Source organism: Anabas testudineus, chromosome 14 (assembly GCF_900324465.2).
Source record: "Anabas testudineus chromosome 14, fAnaTes1.2, whole genome shotgun sequence".
NCBI lineage: Eukaryota > Metazoa > Chordata > Actinopteri > Anabantiformes > Anabantidae > Anabas > Anabas testudineus.
This window is the reverse complement of record NC_046623.1, coordinates 16,158,761-16,184,654: the sequence shown is the minus strand read 5'-3', so window position 1 is coordinate 16,184,654 and position 25,894 is coordinate 16,158,761. Positions and strand designations below refer to the sequence as shown.

The 25,894-nt window shown below is 39.6% G+C and overlaps 1 protein-coding gene across 3 annotated transcripts in view; it reads right to left on the bottom strand.

The window, feature by feature from the left end:
* The window catches only part of LOC113169602 (glucocorticoid receptor), a 53,126-nt gene that overhangs the window by 5,230 nt on the left and 22,002 nt on the right, over positions 1 to 25,894 (bottom strand). For 2 of the 3 annotated variants that reach the window (XM_026371156.1, XM_026371155.1), the window contains exons 3-8: positions 13,992 to 14,161; positions 12,769 to 12,795; positions 8,081 to 8,197; positions 5,140 to 5,400; positions 3,477 to 3,621; positions 1,675 to 1,805 (exon numbers count right to left, since the gene is read on the bottom strand). In XM_026371156.1, the coding sequence (XP_026226941.1) occupies positions 1,675 to 1,805; positions 3,477 to 3,621; positions 5,140 to 5,400; positions 8,081 to 8,197; positions 12,769 to 12,795; positions 13,992 to 14,161 (851 nt within the window). The remainder of the gene's footprint in view (positions 1 to 1,674; positions 1,806 to 3,476; positions 3,622 to 5,139; positions 5,401 to 8,080; positions 8,198 to 12,768; positions 12,796 to 13,991; positions 14,162 to 25,894) is intronic. The other variant, XM_026371157.1, reaches the window with a different exon arrangement.

The following is a 25,894-nucleotide window of genomic DNA, read 5'->3' as shown; positions in this document are numbered from 1 at the left end:
AAAAAAAAAAAACATCACAAATGATTGTATTAGTCTAAGTCTGTTCTTCATCCTGTTCTCTGCCCCAACAGCACAGGACATTAAAACTTCATTAAGACTGGACCCCAGCAAGGACCCTCAGGAAGAGCTGGTTAACTACACACACATGTATCCACACACCTCCTGACCAGAATCCTGCAGACAGTGGAAAATATGCTAAACTAAAGGTAACATTAGTGGCTACTGTGCAGAACATGTGGCCTGGGTGGTAAATGTGTCTGCAGAAAGATTAAAAACAAATTGCCTTTGTGCCCTCTACGTTTGATTATTTAGTGAAATACTGTCAATGCTTTTTATTCAATGCATTATTATTATCCATTTGTGTTCTTTTAATATTTCAAAATTTGTATTGCAGATGTTAATTGTGCTAAAAGAAAAAAGTGCCTTTTGAAAGTACTTCACAATGCATCAAACAGTCCTTTACTGTAGGTTATAAAATGCAACCACTGTTCATTATAGAAATGTCATTTCAGCTGCATAACGAGAAAATCACTTCTAAAAGCATCCTCTCCCCTGTCATTCAACGAGAACGAGTGCAAAGTTGAATGTTCTCCTCTTCAGCAAAGGGAAATTTACATAAGTTTACATTTACATTTAGTCATTTGGCAGACGCTTTTATCTAAAGCGACTTACAAATGAGGAACCAGACAAAGCAGGTCTTGCCTAAGGACCCCTACATGGAGCGCGGTGATCTTACCACTACACTAGCTTAGCCGCTTAGCCACATAAGAAAAAGTCAAATGTATCTGCACACTTTTATGCCTTGCATGGCTTTTGAGTGATTTCTTTTTTTTTTTTTTAAATCACCAATTACACAGTGTAGCTTGACTAGAATAGCCCATGGCTTTCATAACTACCTATTATTTTACCTTTTCAACTATACTTTTTTTTTCTTTCACTAATTCGTACATTTTAAAGTAACCCAGGAAATCACTACCTACAAGTGAACATTAATTCCAAAGAATATGAGATGAAAATCTCTACTGAGACCAATTTTCACTGAAATAATTGAAACTAGAAGAAGGTTTTGTTGTAATGAGTTTTTTCATAATGTGCTTTCATTTGGCAGTTTGTGATTGTGATGATTACACAACAACAAACTGAATCGTCTGAGATCGAAAACTCTGACAAGAAACTGTACAGTACTCAGTTCATTCGCAGCTGATATCACTGTGGTATAATTATATCATATTATATAAACTAATTATACTAATTTATAATGATGCTTTGTTATTACCTCTTTGTAGCATGAGCACAAGAACTGAATGAGTGCACATTTTGAACCCTGATCAAATCAAATGCTCAGTGATTCATGGAGTTAAATGTTTGTTCATTCATTCATTCAGTGTGATCCTATCAGCCTACAGTGATAACTCTATGTAGAAATGTCTGCAGACGACACACTGACCCAGATACTGTATATTCACTCATCCATTCTCTGTAACTCTACTGAAGTACTGTTTATCCTGATCCCACTGAACATACAACACTGACAAGTTGTGCATATATCAAATTGCAATGAAAAGGTTTTAGCAGGATTTTGTGGTTGATACAGTGACAACGTGATGATGAAATATTCCCAGAATAAGTGCCGTTACTGAAATTTAAAAGTAAAGTAAAAATGTGTTTCATTACCGGTACTGAGCAGTAACAGGACCTTCATGCACAGGTACTCGTCATAGGACACCTGCAGTCTGACAAACTCATTACAGATCTTCAGCATTTGCTCGCACTGGTCAGTCATGAAGGGCAGCTTCATACGCTCCCTGAACAGAGAGGAAATAGAAGCGAAGCAGGGAAGTGGAGTGGAGTGGAGTGGAGGGGGAAAAGATAAGTGTAGAACAGGTAGAGGCAGCAGGAGAAGAAAGAGGGAGATGGAAGGAGGAGAAACATACAGATTAGATTTAAAGCTTTTTCACATTATCCTGTTATTCAATTCTCCATATATAACCCCAGCAGGAAAGCGCTTCAACCCTTCAGGTGAAAACCGGACTGTGAAATCAGTCCTGATGGATTTTCACACCTCACTTCCACTAACACACAGCCCACATTACTTTTAACCTCTAAAATCAATACAGCACATTCTCCAGATACATAGCCTCGGGTTCAGAGCCATCTATTCATTCTGACCGACTGCGGTGCTATTGGCCACGACTTCTTCACCTTTCATACCTATTTTTACCCCTTTAACAGTCTAAGTGTGATTTGTGAATGACATCACACTTCAGGTTTCTGTTTCTATGTATTTCCAATAAGAATGATTAGTTGGTTCAGGTTTCTCAGTGGCAGGAGTTCAACAGGTTTGCTGCTACTTTGCTTTTCAGTATGTAGAAAAAAGCATTTATACCTTGGACAAAAGAACTAGTTCCAAATGGTTGCATGAGAGTCGGTGGTTATAAAAACAAGAGCCAGAAACCCCGCCAAGTGCTAACAGACCGATGAAACCAAGATATGTAAGATAAGCAGAGGATTAAATGTGACGATGTTGTTTAAATTCCCTTAAGTATTTGAAATCTGAGCTTCAAAAGCCTGAAAGCACTGTACAAATAGACAAGCTATCAGGAGATGAGCCTGTGCCTTATCCTGTTTCCTCTGGGGACTCCAAAGACGTTGGTTAGCACAGATACATCTAAGAACAATCAATTTACTCACTGCTTGTTAAATTATTGAGGTTTTGTAATTAACATACTGCAGTCGCATGGGAACTGTCTCTCTGTGACACTTGTGTGGTAGAAGGTTATTTACTGGATGGTTCAGTATTTAGCTGATCCACTCTCTGCTGTCTTTTCCTGATTTGTGAGCATCGGTTCTGTTCTGTGAAGCTGTTTGTTTTTTTTCCTGAATCTTGCACCTTTGTTGTTGACGAATTAGTGAAGTCGGTTTCTTAATTCATTTGCATGTGTTTTCTGATACTGCAGTGCACTGAGCACTCAGGCTCACCTTATGATCTAATTAATCTCAGATATAGTATGGCATCTCTCCCATCCCCTGCAATTTGGTGTTATTTATTGGCAGACGCATCAACCAATACCGATATATGTGCAATAGGCTAACATTGGCTGATTGATCCACTGTGAGATACAGATATCAACACTACACTAATGTCTGTGAGCTTGAGTGCAGAGACCAAGAAGTAGTTCCAACACGGATCTAAAAAAACAGACAACACATGTTTCAACGTTTGTGTGTGAATTAAACAAACGAGGTACGACACGTTGGCTGATAATCCATAGAACTGCTTATAGGCAGATTTTTTAAAACCCCTGACACAGGCGCGTGTCATACCCGATTCAGTGTTTTAGAGAGCCTAATTAACTCCTCTCCATAAATACGTCACAGACATTAGTGTGGTATCAATTTTCATTTCTAACTCTCAAATAATAAAATGATAAACAAAATGTCGTGTTGGAGAAAGGGCTGCTGGCTGTGGTACGTACTTGTTGATGACGAGATCGGGGGCAAAGCAGAGCATGCTACCATTACACTGCTCATAGGACCTCCAACCAAGACTGAAGGACATGAGAAAGAGCCAGGAGCACTGCAGCAATGTCATCTGGTCATCCAGGTGCAGGTTACGGAAGCCTAGGAAGGTCAAATTACAAAGGTTTAGAATAACAGAGATGAGGTGGCCACTGCTCAGCTTAGTTTATCGGCATTAGTTAAACCTATATACTTGTTCTTGAACAATAAAGATTCAATAAATCTTCAAATTTATGTCTGTTTTTCTAAATGTGCAGCTCTGTAATGTCACATCTTGAGTTCAGATGAATAGAGACACTGAATAGAAGAAAAAGTAATTGCTCAATACATCATTAAAATAGAATTACAAAGACAGCTTAAACAAAACAATAAAGGGTGATCTAGTTAAGTTGATGTTCAAATTGGATTCAAATTGCTGCTTAGTTCCTTTTACACTGGCAAAATGATGACAGTGGAATTGCAGATGAAACACCCTTTCACATTACATTTGTTTTAAAACCATGGCTTATTCCTGAACCGTTCCCGTAACAGTGCTTCCTCGCTGTCACCTTGACAGGCTGCCAGCTGTGGCCAATGCACTCACAACATGGAGTGAGCCACGTTTGTCTCTGATCACGCTGTCACACACATAATTCACAGTAAAAAATTACTCTATGGTCTCTCTGAGAAACCTGACTTTAGATCTGTGGCAGAGTACTGAAAATCTCCCAGCAAATACTTGGAGTGATTATCAAGTCATGTGGCTTATTTGTCATGATTATAAACTAGCACTTGTGGCTAAAAACTCAGTTTCCATTTTTGTGAAATGGAAACTGGGAATGTTTCAAACTATGCAATAACCTTATCTTAATATTTACGGCATTAATTAACCTACTGGAGACAACAGCAAATGGTCTCTTTATGAATGTCATGGCTCCATAAGAGCTGATGTTTAGTTTAAACCTAGTGATGAATTCTGACACTTTGTCCTTAAAGGTTACACTGACATTAAATGCACTGATCTGGAATTACTTTAAGATATGTTGTAAGGACATTTGTTTTGCAGAGATAATAATTTAGCGTCATCTTTATGCAGATTTTAAAATACATTAGCCTTAGTCATGACGTGATCTAAATCTAGAACCTGGAAAAGCTGGGTGCCTGGAATACAATGTGTGTGTTTTCTTTATAAATCACAATTATTCTCCTTTCCCATGTGTAATTATGGATTCAGCCATTGCAGAGGGCACACATTACATGATAGTTTAACATCTGTTGCTCTTTGACTCCACTGCCAACTACCAGAGTTACTATTCTGACTACAGCACCACTTATTGCCTGTTCTAACCACTAGAAAGACACTGTTGCATGTTGAATTATACCAAGTTGTGTTTCTTCCCTGGAACTAGAAGCTTCTTATGTTCTTTACTTTTACTGAGAAATTTGAATTATGCTGCCAAACAGATGTCAACTGGAAGGCAAAAGTAAAGGCACTGTGATTGTGTGTGGGATGTATGATGTGCACACATTTCTAAATTCCATAAGTGATTTCCACTTCACTGCACATTAGACTCAAGTACAAGCTGAGCAGTTGCATCTAAACCAAATCAAAGACAACACATGGTAAGGAGTGGCACCAACCTGGCAGCGACTTAGCCCACTTGACTGCAGAGATGACCTGCTGTCCCCCAAGCCTGTTTAGAGTGGACATAAGCCGCGAGGATGTGTCGGGCAGTGTGCCGTCATAGCCGGAGTAGATGATTTCTGGCTCGATGGCCTTGAGCACAGACAGCATGGTGGGCACGAGCTGGGGCATGCACCTGGGGATAACTGGAACAGGCATGGGGTTGACGGGCTCTAATGTTCCAGCCCCTTTTATCTTCAGCTTCTTGTTTTTCCTCGCTGGGGTGCACGGCAGGACAAAGGAATACAAAAGGGGAAAAGGAAACCAATAAGAAAGAGAATTTACTGATCCTTCCACTGGTCTGATATATACTGTTTGAAACAATTAACAAAATGCTCAATAAATAAACTTAAAACAAACACATACGATTAAATTAAGTAGAACTTGAACTTACATTTAAATGTCATGATGTAATACTGGTATTTATGCTGGTTTGTGCCCAGTAATACCACAAGTCCTCAAAGCAACTCCCTTTCTCAGAGGAACAGTTCTTTCACATTTTCGCACTTTGTCTCGAGTGAAACAACAGTAAATGCAACCTGTTGTGTTTTTGCTCACACCGTGCACATTACCTGAGCATCGTTTTGACAATTTCTCCCACTAAATGTGCAAAACATGCCAAGGGTTGGGAGGTTACCATGAAAAAACATGTTTTTTCCATCCCTCTACCTTTTTTAATTTCCTCTCCTGGTGTTTCTATGGCAACTAAGAGCCTTTCTGGTGGGAGTTTGTCTGCTGATGCACTGACGTCCATCAAATCCCTCTCTCTGTCTGTCTCTCCCTGTATATGGAGCTACCTTCACCTCTGTCTGACAAACACTGCGCTGTTTGCATGCAATCTCACTCAAGACTGATTTGTACAAACTATTGACAACAATTTTATCATCATGTTCAGGGGAACATCAGCTGAAATAACACAACAGCCAAGCACTTGAGGCAGTTGTTCTGCTCCACCTGTTGCTTCCTTAACGTAGGATACACTGAAGCTGAATCAGGTGAAACATCAGCACGTGATTCATTGCTGTCAACTTAGTCTTGACAGAAGATAGTGCATTGCAGAAATAGCACTCTCTCATTCTGCATCGCTTGCATGCCAGCACATGTGTACAAAAAAAAAAAGCACATTCATAAACAAAAGCACACTGGCAGGTTCACAGAGGAGTGACTAACACCAGCAGATCCACATTGCACCCATTCGAACTCGCTTAGAACAACATGTTCACACTCTGGTTGTTCAGGTACATGCTATTCAAGAATTTTATGTGGTTTTCAAGGTCAATCAAAGGAAATTATTAATTTCAGAATTTCTGCTCTGTTGTTCTCAAATCCACAGACCTTAAAAAGCATTGTCCAAAGGCCACAACTTATCTACTTCAATCTCTGTAGCCGTTTTAAGAATTCGCTTTTTACCAACACTTCAGATTGTAGTTCTACTGTATACATCTTATCCTTTTGGGCAGGACGTGTTGTGACATGACAGCAGATGGTGGGTGCCCATTTTCCATTATATCTGGGTGATGTTCAGCAAAGTAGAAATCAGACATACTAGAGATTATAGTGGAAAGAGTGTTTAGCAGTGTCATAGTGACAAGGAAGTCGGCTGGTTTCATCATGTATCTCTGTCAAAGTATTTTCATAACATATCCCTGTATTTTGTTTACCACAGACAAAAACCTTGTTTCTATTTATTGAAGCTGGCTGGGGTCCAACTTATTAATTTCTCCATTTTTCTGTGCTTCTCCACTTCTTAATATCATGGGTGAGGAAGGTGTGGGTGGAGGCTATCAGTCCCCTACATTTCTATTCTGCTCTGTATTTGCTAAGCCATGCCAAACTTTTGAATGATCTATTTATTCCATTTCAACAGGCTCACCTGCTTCTACAGGTGTGTTGTGCAGAGCACCCTAACCTCCTTCATGACTGTGTGGTACGCTAGCTGCACACTGGAGGAAAAGCAGGCACTGCAGCATGTGGTGAAGTCAGCAGGAAAAATAATCGGCTGCACGTTGCCAACACTTTCAGACATTTACACCAACCACTTACTATTTACATCATGAGAGACGTTACCCAGCCTGCACACAAACTGTTCCTCTCCCTTCGGGCAGGACACTGTGCAGCATCTGGGCTAAAACTAAGAGACTAAAGGACAGCTTCTACCACAATGCTATTCCCATGATAAATACTGTTCCTCACCAGCTGCTCTCTGTAATAGTTGCACTGTGCTGCTGCTACACCTCTTCAGCATGTACGTCCGCTGGAAAGCTCAGCGGTTAGCGCCACTGACTTTACGGTAGGGCGCAGGTTCGATTCCCGGTTAGGACAAAATGTTACATGAAGAGGATGAACTATGGATACTTCGAAAACCAACATCTAGACTAACACTGAAACAAATAATATCTGATAGCTATCCAATAGAATAAGAAACACCTGAAGTCACAACTAGAGATTGATGAGGTACAACACAAATGCTACAGGAGCCAGGATTACAGGTCAGTAGGGAGATTACCATCATCCTCTCTACCTTAAGGTACTCTATAAGATCAACAGGAAGGATGAGGAACCAGCCACTACTTCTATCTTCTTCTTGGCTGGACGATACAAGCATCTGCTGAGTACACCTCTAGTGGTGGACAAACGTGGTTACAGTGGATATAGGAACACTGCTCAGAGACCCTCAGGCTCCCAAGTGACTTTTCTATTTATATTCTTATATTGATTTTAATTTTTTTTTAGTTTTCTGTTTTGATAATGTGTATTTTTATTCTTTTCATTTTATCTCTACTGAACGAAACGACATGATAAAGCATCTCTTGTAACAGAGGTCATACTACAAAAGCCAAAGCTCCCCTGTCATCATCATTATGACTTTAAAATGTGAACAAGGCTCAGACTGTTTACCTTCCAAGTTCATTCCAGCTTGAAGACATTTCCTGAAGCGGCAGGCTGGACAGTTCTTCCTGCGAATCTTATCAATGATGCAGTCGTTCCTCCCTGCACACAGGTAGTTGTGTTGGCCTGTAAAATGGAGAAAAAGAGGAAGGAGGAAAAAAGGGAGACATATTAGCTTGATAAGAAGGTTTGAGGAGGATTAGCCTGAGCACTAATGTATTATGAACCACCTGTTGATTCTACAGTAAGCCTGGCAAGTGTGTTGCATCCTTCTGCTGTCGACACCTTCGCTTCCTCAAATCTTCACTTGGCACAATCCATAATCATGAACAGAGCTCCTTCAGCCAATCTGAACACTTTCCTTTTTGCATAATTACTCTTATGCTAACCGAGGATTGATGTTCTACATAATTAGAATAAGGCAAAAATAAATAAGGCAACAAGAAGGCAGCATATCATGTTTGGCCTGAGGGGAGAAAGTGAGCTGTCCCAATCAAACATTTAAGGAGTAATGTTTGTTAAATTGATATTCAAACAACATAGAAATAAATTAAATCAGATCAGATGAAAAGACCAACCAGTACTTTCTAATGTCCTAACAGTGTCTGCGGCTCTCCACCCCGAGCAAGTAACGTAAAACAGCTGAGAACTGTAGTTTTTAGCAAATGTTGATCAAAGGGGACTTTTTTCAGCCACAAGTCGTATTTACAGCAACAAGACATCAACTGAAATAAACGACATGACAATGTCCGTGTTCGTGTTAGCCAGAACAACAGAGTGGTTCATTCATGTGTTTTTAATAGTTTGTGTGGACAGTGGAGGCCTGTGGCACAGAGGAGGCATTCACTGTTTACCAGACTTCGCCTACACAGATAATACTTGTGAATGCTTATCATGGGAATGCTGGCAACAATAAAAAAAATAAAAAAGTACAGTATTGTCTTGTTACTGACAGTTGGTGCTGTCATCATCTTCACTAGATTCAAAGTCTCCCAAACTAAAAAACATTCATAGCATTTCACATCAGTATGGTTTCTCTATACAAATATCATAACGTGCTGAGTAACAGCTCTGAACCTCACATCATGTCCAGCCTTGAAAATCTACTTTACATCATCAGTCCAAGCTCAGACTTAGAAATAATCAATACTAATATACACAATTAATAAGTGGATGCCCTATGCCAACAATGCCACGGCCATCATCTTTACTTTCAATATGACCGCCATTCCATCAAATACAACTGTCAAGATTATTTCGAATCACATATGATGATCTAGATGAGTCACGAACTTAAGTAAGAAACTTCACATCTGCTGCTGAGATCATGTAACACTGTGGAGAACAGAGCGTAGTCAGTGATTTAGAAAAACGTGTCACTAAATGTTGTCTGCCAGCGAGAGGAAAAAAAAAGATGAAGTGAAACACGTTAATCAAAGCTGAAATCATCCACTCAAAGTTAGCTTTATACTGCGGCCATGGCCCGTACTAATGTAGTATTTGTAAGTACTGGAAAGCACAGCCATATCACTATGCTGCCCTAGGGGTTGCATTCTTCTAATGAAAAATATGACGTACACCTTATTAAAGTTCATATGCCCCTTGTGGACTGCAGAATGACTAAATTATAACATACTCCCCCATCACCAATTACTGTAGATATGAACAGGTAAGTTTCATTAGTCACTCCTGGTATAGTGGGATTACTGATTATAGAACACATCTACACAGACTATTACAACCAGAAGATACAAAAAAAAAAAAAAAAAAAAAAACACATAGAAATGTGTTTTTTATCTAACTTTTTTTTCCTGGATCACTACATCATAATGGAGCAAGTACCTCATTGCAATAATAACAAAAAAAAACAATACAGTGTACAATATATTGTACTGTAATGTCACGATATGCATCTTACAGCCGATTTATTTGTAAGAAAAATATGTGTATATGTAAACTTACATGTCATTATCAAGGCTTGTAGAGGTCATAAGGTATGAGTTGATAAGAATTACTTGAGGATTAATGTTGCTGTCAACCCTTTCATTTACATTCATCATTTCACTTTTATCCAAAGTGACTGAGCACTGAGCTACAAACACATACAACTTACTTCCAAATGTGGACAGGAAGAGGAGTCAGAGATCACAATTTGAATGCTCATCTAATGCTGAGCTAATAAACAATGACTGATTCTCTGCAGTACAGAGAACAGAACGGGTTGAGCCAGTTTGTCAATGACAGGTACAACACTACGAGTGTGTGTCATCACAATCTGATGTAAACAGATAAACAGTGCCTGAAAATAAAATGTTAGGAAAGGGGAGAAAATGGGAAAAGACGGTCGATACAGAAAAACAAATGAGCACTTTTAATGTCAAATGACTCGAGGTAGTGCACAGTATATCAGTGACTGACAAGAAAAGAGAAATGCGAGGCTTGCCTTGGAAATTCCAGGTTTGTGACTCCTGTGATCATTTCTGTTGAGGCTGAGTAGTGTGTGCCAAGAAAATATTTTTAAAGTCAGGAGTTGTGAGTGAGCTTAGACTTGTAACCGGTGTTCATATGTGACAGGCTGTAGTCACTTCAGTACCAGTGAACCAGCTCATATTTAATTTCCTTTATCTATTTATGCAGTGCTCCATATCACTCTGCCCACAAGGAACCACTGAGCCTAATACAGCCGTCTAAATGCATGCAGCCTACTGTGAGCACCAGCTAACAATGAATCTGGGACATCAAGCCAATGATTAGCTCAGCTTAATGACGCTTAGATCAGCAGTGCCCTACATTGATGGCAGCTGAAGCTAAATGAATGCTGCAGTCAAGCTGGAGCAAGCAATGTGAACTGTACTTTGAAATAGCACTATAAACTAAAGCAACAATCACTTTCAACACCCACCTCCTACTAATTGTATTCAACATTGACTGGAAATCTATCTGCAGAGTTGGCGGTGTGACGACGAGCTAGCAGCCTGCAGGCTGCCAGTTGCAGCCATCACCGCTATCACAGGAAGTCGGTGCAAACAACAGCGTAACCAGCCATCTGTGGCGTCAAATGCGCCAGCTGAATCCCACTGATATCCTCTCTCCCTTAACCTGGCCTAATCTCTTAACAAGGGCCTGGCAGATCCGATCAGCAGTGGCTGGTGAAGCCTCTAGCTGGGTTTGTAGGTAACACGAGCATGTTGGACTGCAATTAATGAGTGTTTGTTCAGTGGGCCTGTGGTTAGCACTAAGGAGGACCAGACCTTGAACCTGACCGGAGGGTTTAACTCACGTATTATTAGTTTCTTAATCTGCATGCCTGCCATCTAAAGCAAATATGACCATATAGTAAACTATACATGTCGGTATTCTTGTCTAATGATTAACTTAAGCAAACTTTTCTTTTATTTTTTTTATTTAGTGGATTTGTTGATTTGCTTGTTTACATGTAAATAAAAACATGCAGGTAATTCAAGGACTTTGAAGCAGTTTACTGGAAGACATTTGAAAAAGGATTCCTGTGTGGGAAACTTTTTCCAAGTATACTTAAAACATGCTCTGTGATTTCAGAATTTCTTCTAAAATGTACCATAGAAACCACATCTGCATTCATACCCAATGTTTGAGTAATGAGATGGAGGAAAAATGACGCACTGCAGAAACGAGCTGTAAACCAGTATGGACAGGCACGTCGTAAAAAGTCCAGAAATTCAAGTTTAGAGATGATGCTGAGTCACAGTATGAGTCAAAATGTAGTTCATTTAGCAGAATCAGGGGAAGCGATGATATTGACAATTTTAAATTGATTTACCAGCAAAATCTAATATTTATAATCTTAGACTCAGGTCACTTATTTAAGAAGGATTTGTTATTTAAGGCTCTTAAACTATTTTGCAGTTCAGTCTAGCAGCTTAGTGTCATACGAGCAATACAGCAGAAGCGTGTTCAGACACTGACTGACAGTCATGAGCTCCCAACCCTACTTTGGTTAAAAGGGTGAGGCTCACTCAAAAGCTTCAAGGAAACAGCTGCAGTGCAGAGTACAGAGTCACAGAAGACTCAGTCAACATCGTTCTATATTAAAATATATTGTGGAGCACATTCCAAATAAAACATATAAGATAAATGTCACATACTGTAGTTTTAAACAATTTTTTATAGGTTGCTAAAATTCCCCCAGGTTTTGAGCTAAATAAAACTTTAGAAATTTAACCTTAAGATGGCCTAAACACTATGCATCTATGTATCTATGCATGAAAACATTCTGTGCAAATAAAACACATAAACCACACAAGCAACAGAAGAGGAGGAGTGATGTCTAACATCAGATCTCTGGAGGGTCAGTGTGGGTCACGTACAAAAGTAAAGATCTGACTAGACGGAGTGTGATTGCAATTATCGGATCGACCACCTGTGAGGATGATGAGGTGTGGGCTTCCAAACAGAAACTAAAGAGCAAAAAATATAATAATCACTAACAGGCAATTAATGCTGTCTTGAATTAGTGAATCAGAACATTTGCATGCATTAACATTAATAGTTGGGAGGAGACGTGATGCATGTGTCTAAGCAGATTGGTCATATTTCAGTGCTGAAGGAATACAGAGACATGGGAAATCAGAGGTCATAGAATTACCATCATCATCATCATCATCATCATCATCACCATCATGATCATCACAGTTATTATTAAAAGTGCATTTATTTACCATCTGTGTTTTGTCGTGCTCTCCATCCTTCACCATAGAGAGAACCGGAGAATGGAGAGGGGGGAGAAAAACAAAAGTAACAGATATAACTTTCTCAGTGCTACTTTCTGCAGTTCTTTTAAAAAATAAAAAACACACTTTATTTGGAGAGCTTGGAATTGATGCCTAGTTGATATGCTAGATAACTCCAGAACCACAGCAGACTGTCCTGCTCATATCAAGTACAATTAGTCTTTAAATAATGTTTAATGTTGTAAATAACCAACAGCTGTTCTTAAATGTTTCCGAACTATCTATGTTCACTGAATCAATTTACACTCAGAGTAACTACGTCCCTAGAGTAAGTATTTCCCCAGGTACAGAGGACACAGAAAACCTTCACACAGGAAATGGAGGAACACAATCAGAGGGAGGCAGAATACACAATAGAAAGACTAACACTCCTTACTTTCTCTTTGTCAGGTGCATTCCTGCCCTTCCCACCACACGATTTTGTCAGGGTAGTTAGATTCAACACAAGTGTCCTGACACATACGCTGCTTGGCTGAGAGATCAATTGAATATCGTATTACAAGGTTTGAAGTGTTTGTGAAGCAATGGCTCCTCTGTAAGGCTTTACTGTGTTACCTAGTATCATGGCCGTGGTATGTTGTCGTTTTTTATTAATCACAATTGCAAGTTGTCTCCAATTTCATTCAGGACAAACAGGAAAGAAAAGAGAAGAGAAGCTGGTGCCACATAGGGTCAAGACTAAGATTCAAAACCACAAAAATGCAACTTTATGATGTGTGGTTCTACTAAAGCGTGACAGAAAATCTACTGTTCAGCTCTGACCTTGAATTATGAGATATGATTCAATTTAACGCTGCTTAAGAAAAAAGCAGACATGTTTCACTTGTTGTGCTACAGCTTCAAGGACTGACGCTTTGTAATTCAAATGAAACTGAATATTTCAGATAGAATCAATCATTGCTATCGGGCTCACAAGGTTGGGATTGCAGATGCAGAATAATGGATGAATGAACGTGGCTGCAATTCACTGGTCCAAAAGAAAATGGGTTTAAATAACGTCATATTTTATGGGTTACATAGTTGTTCTTAACCTTTTGTCTCATAAAGATTAGTATAAAATGCAGTTATCATTGTGTGTCCTGTCTGAATGAATGAGAAAGTGATCAAGGGACTTTAAATAGTGTAGTTAAGTATAGGTGTGTGAAACCAACCTTCCACGGCCCTCTTGAAGAACACTTTGCAGCTGCCACAGGTTACAACCCCGTAGTGGCATCCCGAGGCCTCGTCCGAACACACCAAACAGATCTTATGGGTCTGCCCACTGGGCTTGGATTGGCCTGCTGCTGCAGAACTGCCAGTCTCTCCTGCTCTGGGAGAGGAGCTAGAATAGATAGAGAAAGAGAGAGAGAATATATGTGATCTTCATGTAAAAACTGAGATGTTTATGTAGAATTCAATGCAGGACGGGTTATGGGTTTACACAGCCCCATTTGCCAGCAAACATGAATTCCCTTTGAGCGTGTGGTTAGCTAAGGAAAATATCTAAACTGAAAGTAATAAACATTTTAATTGCACCGCTGAATCACTGATCTCTAAAGTCTTTTTTCAATAGCAAACTCTAAAAATTGGATGGGAACGAGGCCTTTAATGTTTAGAGAGATAATGCTATTACTTAGAAAAAGTCTTTTGTACATGTTCTCACAAGAAATCACAGGCTCCACAAACTTTAATCAAAAAAGTTTTTTAATGGATGAAACAAAACTATCCACGAGTTGAACAACTGAGATGCAAAGATGGCTTAGAATATGTAAAGCAGCACTCAAGAACACACACGTGTTTTTTTACAGACATGAGGATGAAATGCCAGATAAGAAACCATGTTGGTTGTCATTTACAGAGGGCAGTGGTACTGTACTGAGGCTAGCGCAGATGTGATGTTGTGACTTTCAGATCTCTACACACCAGTCCAGCGAATCACTAGCAGTGGCAACAGCTTCACTGTGAAGTAACTAAGCTTTAAATCTCATTCCAAGCCTCCAATTGTGTTAGGATGCAAATTAAAGCCTTGTTTAAACCTCTTGAGAAACTGCACACACACACAGAGTTGTCATTATCCCCACTGTCTATAATTAGGTTTAGAGTAACTACGACACCTGAACTGCACCCAGGAATTTAACTGATGTAGGTCCCGAAAGTAATTTGTCAGATGTACTGGAGGCAAACTGCAAACATGTCAAGTGAGAGAGAGTCAGGTTAGGACTCCAGACTTGTGTTAGAATGACACTGCTGTGTAATCCACTACAGGAATTTGACAGCATTAGAAAGGCTTACATTCTCTCTCGTTTGTTTTGGCAGTGCCCTTGTTGGAATATGTAGCAATATTATGTAAGTGTTGGTTTGCTAAGCATGATAATGACTTTAAATGCAGACCTATAGACATGATAGCTTGGTGCTGATGCTGGGTCATTATTTATTAATAATCCAGGGGTGAGTCTCCATATTCCCTCTCAATGGGTTTCAAGCTACAGAGTCATGTTTGCAGATTACTTAAATAAAACTTCTTAGTGTCCATCTTGCAGAGCAGAAGTCGCCCCCACCCGACTCCACAAACAAGCAGGACCTAACTACACAGTAGCCAGGGGCTCACGGTCGTTGGAAAGACAACACTTGCTTATGTAAATTGAACTGCAACCAAGGTGGAGCAGGGGTGGTGGATCCTGGGAGACATCCAGCTAACATGTTTAGCCCTAGTTCAATCCCAACACACGCAGACAGGATTGGCAGCAGTGAGGAAAAAATATACAATCACACTGCTTTGCAGATGGCGTAAACACAGGGGGGAGGGAGTCTGGAAGAGGGAGCATGATCCTCCCAGTTATGACATTATTTCCACACATTTGTTTAGATGCTAAAACAGAAAACAGAAAATCCAACTGAAATATCTGATTGTCCAGTAACAATACATCATGCCACTGCTTTGTGAACCGAAAAAAATAAAAGGTGAAAAATACAACAGCACAAAATGTTTGTTCAAACATAAAACACATCACTCCAACTTAGACCTAGACGGCTTCATGACTAACTCCTAAATGACTCTGTATGGCTCATTCTGAAACCTATTAAACCCACAACTTCCATCTGTTTTTAACTCTTTGCAGGAGATAACACAGATATGACCTAAATTTGAAACCCAGATGCCACTGTATTAACCGAAGTATGTACCCAACAGTCATTTTCACCTTGTGGAACAGTTGCAACTACTATTCAATTCGTCACAGACTCCATGGTGAAAGATTTTTCTATGGTTTCCTAAGACATCTGCAGGCTTTCAGTTATTACCAAGCTCACTGAAATGAGCCAATTCTGCTGATCCTTATCACGATCTGTACACACTTTATTTAGACCTCGTATACAACACAGTATATCTGCAAATTTTGGCTGTTGCTGTCTAATTTGCACCGACTTTATCTTTGCATCGTCAGTCTGGCAGTGGTAGCCTATTTATGGAAACTGTCCTCTTCTTATCTCTGTTACAAAGATCATGTTGGGTTATCTTTCATCTTTCTGGCACTCTCATTATTTGTCAATGTAAAGCAGCTAATGCTGGATTCCACTAAAAGATGCTGTGAAAGCTAACTGGAGGGCAGAGTTTGACCTGTGACAGCTCTTTCGAGATTGCTCAGAAGCAGGAAACACAACAGACCTCCACTGACGTGGGAGATAACCTGACACAACCACAAACCAATTAAGTAAAAAAAAGGAACAGGAGCATTTACACTGCATTTGCTCCTTAAACCGTTTTCTTTACAAGATGATCGCTTTGCATTGTTGTGTTATTCATTATTGTTTTTTTCTTTGATTACTGATTGCTGTTTGACTTGCACAAAAATATGTTGCCATTCATTCTATTCTATTAATATTCTACTCTGTTATGATAAAAGTTAACTGTAGTGCACCCTGCAAATGTAAAATGACCACAGGGTGGTGTTTGAATTACACATTTATATCCCCCCTACACACACACACACACACACACACACACACACACACACACACACACACACACACACACACACACACACACACACACACACACACACACACACACACACACACAAAACACACTCCTGCTTGAACTCACATGCTCCTCCCATTGCTCGGTAAACAAGTGTGGCTCTGAGCCATGCAGGGCAGCTTCAAGCATCATTAGGAACGCCCCAATACTGGACCAGAGTGCAACAGATATGCACTTACACAGTGACTCACTCACACACACACACACACACACACACACACACACACACACACACACAGAGCACTAATGACAATGAAACACATACATGCATAGGTTTGGTAGATATAAACAGAAATCATAAAGAAAACTTTAATAATAAAAATGCAAATGTGACGAAACAAAAAAAGCAGAAGATCGCTATACTGTACTGTACCTGGTAAATCCAATTGTGGAATACACGGCAGATACACGGAACAATAGCTAACACACAGTGTTATAAACCATGAAATGAGGTATGATGCTTGAATAAGTTAATATAACCACCATGAATTTAATCTGGGAAGTTCTTTATTTTCCCCCTGTAAACTATTTGAGGAGATCAGAGCAGAAAACATGAAAGCTTTCTTTCTTCATCTCTGTCCTTGAGCCAGGGACAGACAACACATACAGGCCTTGTGATCCGACATTATAATTAAAGATGAATGTGAAATATGAAGACGCTGTGCTGGTTCATGTACTGTAATCGAGAACTGCGAACTAGCCGGGCGTTCATGACTTCCTTTTTTACTTCATTCTTAGTTTCTTCAGCTTTTAAAAGTATGTGGCTTAAAGGGAATGAATCAAGACAAACAACCAGCATATTTATAAATGACAATTCATTTAGTTTTAGATAATTTAATTAGTAAAAGTCCCATCTGCATTAACATAAACTATTTATATATAAAAAAAAGTGGACTAAGCACTGAATCTTAAAGGGATCCATGAACGTTTACACACTGAGCACCACCTGATTGGTACTTTGTAAACCAGTCTACTGTTTGGTTAAACAACCTTATATTGAGCAACAACTGCTTTAACAAGGCATAGTCCATGATATAAAAAGGACAAATCAATAAATGCTTCTCGAACAATGTCATGTCCCACAATGATATAGTTCCCATTGCAACTGCAGTAGTATTATGATGCTAACTGAAGACAGACTGATGCTCAGTGAAAAAAGCAGCATTTAAAAGTTCTTTCAACAGTTGAAAGAAAATTTTCAGGACCCACAGACTGGAAATAGGTCTTTAATTATTTAAAGAGGAAGCATTGAACAGCTCTATCCCGGCCTTAGTGTGTGTGAACACATTTCCACTGCATGTGTGTGTGTGCTGGGTTTTGGCAACAAAACTCAAAAACAAAAAAATTAAATTAAATTAAATCATGCTGCAACAGACAGTATGTGCCCAAAGATTTTTGTTTTGTTTACAAAGCAAAATCCTCTCACACAAATAGTATACTGTACTTCTACAACAGGAAGTCAATTTTCACTTCTGGATGAAATGATAGAGCTCAAATAGACTCAGAAGAACGAGTGTCCTGGGCTGACCCGCTCTGTCACCAGGGAACCATATACTAGTGATTACAGTGGGAATGAAGCAAGCATCGTTTTTCCATTAAGATCAAAGCCTTTTTAGGCAAATGTGTGGGAGCAGAAGGAGCAAGATGGGTGGTGGTAGAGAGAAGTGGTTTGTTCCAGCAGAGGATGGAGGATGTAGCTGCTGTCAGACGTGGACTGGAGCTGTGAACATATCTAGACATTACCTGGGTGAGCTGCATGTTAGGACCTCTAGCACAAAGTCCGGGTAATGTTGGAATGTGACCCCTGCTGAGTCATGTCATGCCTCCCACACGCTCTTCACAGGCACCCCCTCCCCTCACTGTGATCAAGTGGAGTTTCTCCCCATGTGAGAACGCAGCTGACTCACGCAATCGCCCGCTGTGTGCTACATGTGTGAAAGAACCACCCCACACAATGTCTGGACCTGATTTTCCTGACATTGTCTGGAGTTTATGTGAAAATGGCTCGTGAGAAACATTCACAGCGCTGATGCTTGACACAGATATGGAAATATTGATTTTGAACACTATGGTAAATGTTTTTGTGTATAAGCACAGATTTGCTTTTAATAAATCGCGAGTAAAATGTCTCAAACCTATTCTCTTTCATAAAATTAACATTGTAAAACCTATATTTAGGGTATATTTTAGTTTTTAAAAATCTAGGAGAAGGTCTAATTTCTTTAATATACTGTTTTTACCATTTAATATATATTTTCTTTGCTGAATGATTATACATTTGTGTTTCATTTTCTTTATTATTATAATCTTGGCACTTCACCAATTCGCCATGCTCTGTCTAATCTCTGATAGTGAGTGGGTTCTTTGAAAGGCCATCTATTATTCTATTATTAAGAAGTGTAATCTGCATTCAAAATGCGAAATGTGTCCCGCTAGCCCATTTTAGGGGTACACATGCTCAATTTTCAGCCAGAGACGATAATTTATTAGACTGTGTTCTTGCTCAATTCTGTCAAGATGCCACGCAAGCAACAAAAGTTATTACTGTCCTTTTTAGTGTCAATATTCCTTTGTTGTTAACACAGATACCATGCCATATTAATAATGTGTTGCAATATATTAAGTATTGCAAAACTGTGGTGTTGTGACACATCCTCCTCTAAAAGGAAAAGAGATATAATGTAGGCCTGCTGCTAATAAATACACTCATACCCTGCTGATTATTCTCTCCATTAGCCTATGGTTCTTTTCGTAGGGAAAATGTCAGAGAATAACAAAACATACGTTTAACTGTCTTGTTTAGTCTAACACCCTATTAGACACTGAGTTGCACTGATATAAAACAGAAACCGACAGGAACTCCTCACATTGGAGCAACTGGAACATGTAAATATTTGGCATACTGTTTTGAAACCTTATACACTGTATAATTTGATATGCAATATGCAGACATTACACATGTTTAATTCATTATTATTATTTTCCCTGTACTCTATTGAAAAGATGACGTCAGATAAGGAGTGTTAAACATACTGAGCATGACATATATTTAAATAATTATTTAGTACCATCTCTGTGTCTACACTACACTTTTTGTAAACTGTCAGTTACTGAGCAGTCACAACTGCAACAATCCGGTCCGGTTCTCAACCTCTTTCATCATCACTGTTGGGTAATTTCACTGTTTTACTGTACTTTTCTCTCCTTGCCTTTCCCTACTCTCACTTCCTCTCTCCATCACATCCTTCTCTCTCTCACCAGCTCCCTCTCATAGCTCCTTCCCCCTCTTCCTCCTTCCTCTTCCCCTCGCCCCACCTCATCGTCCAAGGTTATATAATATTCGTATTACCGCTGCCAGAGCACACGCCTTCCACCCACAGCTCCCCCTCCCTTGCTCTGCCTCTCAGCCAATCGAGTGTCACTTCTGGCAGGGAGTTTGGAGGAGGTCAGGCGAGTCATGGGATTATCCAACTCACCTACCCGGAGACAAGCATACACAGTGCATGTGTGTATTTTCTGTGTGTGTCATAGGACACGTTTACATGCGTGCATGTGCATGTTTGTGCAAGCGTGTTGATTTGGTCTTTGAATTACTGAGTGGAGCCTTTGGTTGCCAGAGAGGAGCACAGTTATAAAGCTGCCCTTGTTTCAGAATTCATCATGTGATCGTCGATGGCTCCCTCTTTTCTTCTCTCACTAAACTCCACTCACCCACCCTCCCCTCCTCAGATCTCTCCTACACACTGCTGTCACTTCAATCATCATTTCATAGCATCAGCCTATTGTGTCTTTTTCTCCCACGTAACTTGAACTGTTTCGGTCATTTCCTCCTGTGATGTAGACACTGAGGCAGGACTAGAAAAATGACATCACACGCTGTTTGTTCATGCGATGCATTCTGCACATTTACCTGACTAGACCTTTGTGAGCATGTAGCATGTCAGAAGCAGAGGTGGACAAAACTGAGCTGCAAAATCTGTTAGTGGGGAAGCTGGGGTGGGTGGATGAGTCAACACTTGGGCAACAGAGACCACTGTTCACATCCATTCTGTAGTAGTGCTGGTTTCTTCAACTTCTACAACTGACAATGTTATCATGTTGATACAAACACCAAATCCGAATATATTTCAAACAACAAACTATATCGCTTTACATTGAGCTTGGAGGCAGTGAAATTCCTGCATTTAGTATTATTTGCCTATATTCACGTCAGTTTGATCCCACTTTACTCATTTAGAAAACAGATGCAAATTAAGTCTTGTAATTCCACATATCCCGACGTGAAAGGAAACCTTTTCAGAAAATCGCCCACCACATCTTTTTGAGCCTCTGTGTGATGAGCAAAGGCCGAGGAGAGTGAGGTGAGTCAGAGGGTTGGAGAAGTGAAAGCTCAAATAAGAAAAAAAGAGTTTTCAGCAGACACTTCCTCTCATGTATTGAGTTACAGTTGATGTTTGTGCCATTCAACCATTTATTTTTCCCTATTTTTCTATTGTGTCTCTGTCTGTGCTTCTGTGTTCTAACATACATTGGCACATATGCTCATAGAGAATCATTAGCAAAGCAGCCATGAGGGCATCTCATTAGCAGTAACTTCCACTGTGACCTGGAAGTGATCCAGGGAGTTTGTAATTCAGATTCTAAATTTAGGTCAGTGGCATTGAATGCAAATGTTCTGTCTTAAACACACCTTGCGTTGATGCAGTGTGTGTTTATGCAGAGTGCTCACACAGCATGCTAAAACTATGGTACAACAGATACAGCACAATGCAAAGCACTGCATTTTCCTGACATAATGCAAAATATGAGGGACGTGTAAAACACAGTACAAAAAAATGTGCGGCTGAGAAGTGATATGTTTTAGAGCGTTTGATTTGTAAATTTGCATTTATATTTGCTATTATGTTTCACAGAGGTGTGAAAACAAACAACAGAGAGACAGCTCCAACAATTTAATTCTTGCCCCTTTCTCGAATTACATCAGAACAAGAACACAAAAAGACTGAGTGAACAGACTTTAACATTAGCAGAATTATGTTGTGATAATCAGGAGATACTACAAAAACTACGCATATCATGATACACGATTATGTTGTCAAAACAGACGATAACAAGCTTATTAAAAACAAAAATAAGGTTATGTAACCTTCTGTTTGACACGCCTAATGTTATCTTGCTGTTTAACATAATGGACAGCAAAGTCATTTAACAGCTGAGTCAAAGTCATTGCTTACAGCACTAACCTGCCTGATCCAACTTCAGCTGCCATACATACATAGACCTCCTTACACTTCCCCTGCCTTTGTTGCCCTGTACTCTGTAAGTCTCTTTGGATACAAGTGTCTGCTAAATGAATAAATGTAAATGTTCAGTGCCGAGTAGATCAGCCCAGAAAAGAAGATAAAGAGTTGATCAAATGTAAAGTGTGTTAACAGGACGGACTTTAGGCCTCTTCACATTCAATTGAAAGTTGAAAGCAGCTGAATGTGAGACAAAACGTTTTCTCTCCATTTCTCTGAGAAGGTTACAGTTTAGATGAGGTCATGTGTTCAATCCCTGGAGCGTAACTATGCTGTTTTGGAATGTGACGCTTTACAGGAAATTGGGCCACATGGTGTATACCACAGGAAACAGAATGAAGGGCGATGGCTCAATTTTTCAAGTTCATCCCTGTTCTACAGCACAGCGAGAGCATTCTTATCATGACGTGTCAAACTGATACCATCTTAGTAAACACAGACTTTGAGCGTTTTATTGGAGCTCTCAATGCACACAGCCACGGCAGCTAGTTCAAACTGCTGCATGTTTACATTTGTCCTGATTTATTTGCACTATTTTATTATTCATGACTATTTCATATTGATGCAATTATGAATACTTCAAGATGTTTTAAGCATTAAAACAATTCAAATTGTGAAAAGTAAATTTCCTGGGTTATAGGGTGACAATGAACATAATTAAAAAATAAAAAATGACTGATTTGCTACAAAATGTAAACTGCAAGTGGAAATGAAATCATTAGTCACATAGCTGAAAACTCACTCGTAACTATTTCGATAATCACACATTGTTAGTAATTTTCCAAATAAACAATTATCTGGTTCTTGGAAAAAGTGCATGTTCAGTCAAATGTGAATTTGCTCTTTTATACTAAAGTTTTTTTCAGCTATTGGCAGAAGTTTCTTGTCTTTCTAATGAATCAATTATTTTTGATTTCGTACCACTCTTATTTACTGTAATTTCAGCAGACTAACACCTGAAGGGATGGGCAGAGCATAACAGAGCAGGAGGAGCGAGGGCTGGGCACAGTGGAGTGACTTGATTCAGAGTCTTGTGACTCCTTAAGCTCAAAGCCGCTCACGATTGACTCGAAGTAAACGCTTGAATTTTAGATTATTGGATGAACAAAAAAGACCTCTCCACTGTCGAGTGAATATGACTCATTATATATTTTGTAAGGTCTAAGGTCTTATACACTTTTGATTGTTAATTCAATTTTGAAAAGCAGGGCATGTCCTTCCCTAATCAACAACACAGAGGTTCACCCCAAAGTGCTCCGGTGGAGCTGCTCAGCGGCCCAAAGGTGAAACAATCCTTGTACTATGTGTTAGGACCTCTGTCCACAGCCGGGGAGAATGATTCTTAAACTGCTGTAATAAAACCAATTTGTGTGTTGTTGTACCTCAATTCTCAACACAATGAAATGTGTGTATGTTTGTGTGTGTGCTGCATGAAACCTTGAATTGCTTCTTGCAGATTCGATTTGCTGCTGACACGTTGTGTGCCTTAAATCAGATAGATGTCTGGAGCCTCAGGACACACTGCACCCATTTCCCCTGGTGTCCTTACGTAATTAGCTTTCATTTAGCACCTTAATCCTTTAGCCCCCACAAATAACCCATAAGAAAGACTTCTTCCCCTGCTTTCACACGATCTTTCTCTGTCTGTCTCTCTCTCTCTCTCACTCACAACAACACAACAGAATAGTCATGATTTATTATGATAAAATCTGTGTTAATATCACAACACTTGCGATATAATAATGATGCTGTAATTCTATACAAAAGGGCAACTGTGCCAATGTAACTGTCGACTTGTATTGTTTGGTTGCTGTGAACAAGTAGCAGTGACATGCAGCAGCCAAAATCAGATAAATAGCAGAGGAGCTTACCACAGCTACACAAATATTTATCGAGATCATAAACATGTAAATCATAGGGATATAAACATCCTGCTAGTTTTACTGTTTGCGGTGTTCAGTGTCTTTCTAAAAGAAGAACATGAATAATGTTGACATTAAAAGCATTCAGAAACCTTTCATTAACAAAAAGATCGTTAGAGATTTCAGATGCATATATTAGTGAGAGTAATTTCAATATTTGTCCACCATCTACGTTCCCTCTGGGTTAAAATAGTGCATTGGTGTTGTGCCACGTTGTTGTGGGAAAAATAACCCACAACTATTCCACTGTTTAACCTACATTCACTGGACTAAAACACATAAAAGACTCAAATATACAACATAGCAGAGAAAGAGGGCTAGGGTTAACCAAGTGTTGAATGTCAGGCCACTAGACACAAAATACAGCAGAAACTGAAATTCGATATATGCACAAGGCAGACCTGACACCAGGTTACGAAAATAAGTGTTTGTGCCCAGGGAACCAGAGAAAAGAGATTATAACTAACATTACTGCCTGCTACTACACACATTCAAGTGGTTTTTATATACCCCCTAGTTACTAATGAATAGAATTGGTTCTAACCACAAATAAATACGTGGAAAAATTGAGTGGAGAGTAGTTTTTTCCTTGCACTGTATCTCTCCTAAGATTATCTACTTTAATTCTGTTGAATTTATGCAATTTTAATTCAGTCACTATGCAGACGGTGCTGTGGCCTGCAGGCGTTTGGTGATCATCTCTACAAACATTTAAATGAATTTACACTCACTGAGCAACTTTATGGGACAATCTGCACATCTGAAAGTGTGCTGTGCTGTGGGAGCTGGTAAGTCGGCTCGAGTCGGTACTGTGCCCTTCGCTGCCAGCATTTTGAGTGATGGTGGAAAGCAGGTCACATACTCGGTGAGGCAGGAAGGTAGGCCGAGCTAGTAGGCAAGCATGCGGAAAAAATGTCCACAGCAGCATCGACAATAGCAAAGCAGAGTGGTTACAGTTTAGGCTGTCTAATGGAGGGTTCAATTTGCATACACCCACCATGTCTGCCTGCAAAGAGATTAATGAAGTAAAAGATGCTAAATGAATGCTGCTGACAAACAGCGAGAAAGCAAAGAGAGGGCAGGACACAGGCGTTTGCTCAGGGTATAACTCTTAACTGGAACAAAAACTTTACAAGCAGCAGAGGGTTGTTAAGGAACATATTTTCAATTATGTTTATTCTACAGCGCTGGTGATACATAGAGCAGCCGCGTCTTAAGTTTTACACTGTGCTAGTGTGAAATGTAATCACTCCACCAAACTGGTTTCCTGTTGCAGAGACGTCTGTGTTAAGATGACAAAGCATTTACTGCAGCACGGAATGAGAATGTAGAGAAGCAGACTGATTGACGGCTCCCGTCACAAATGATGCATTTGAGTAAAATTGAGTTAGTTCCTGTTGAATTTTGTTCCTAATTGGTTAACGTGGAAACACATTTTTTTAGCTTTGCAGTCAGCTCCAAAGTGCTGGCTTACTGTATTTATATACACAAACAGTATACAGTGCATAGTTGGCTGGTTAGTTCATGCGAGCAGCTGCACTGTTACCAATACAGTACAGCTAATAGCACATAAACTGTATATTCAGCTGGTTCTTTTCTAGACTTTAAAATATGCTGCATATTAAACCTTGCTGTAGTTCAGACTTGAGCAAATGTCATTGTGACACCAAATTTTCAGAGCTTCTGAATGCAACACATTAACTCTCTATGTCAGTGTTTCTGGATATCGATAGTGGTTCTTAAACACAGCAACATGACAAATATTAAATTTACAAGCACTTGTGATTTCACCTTAAATTCCCCACTCCAGCAGCATT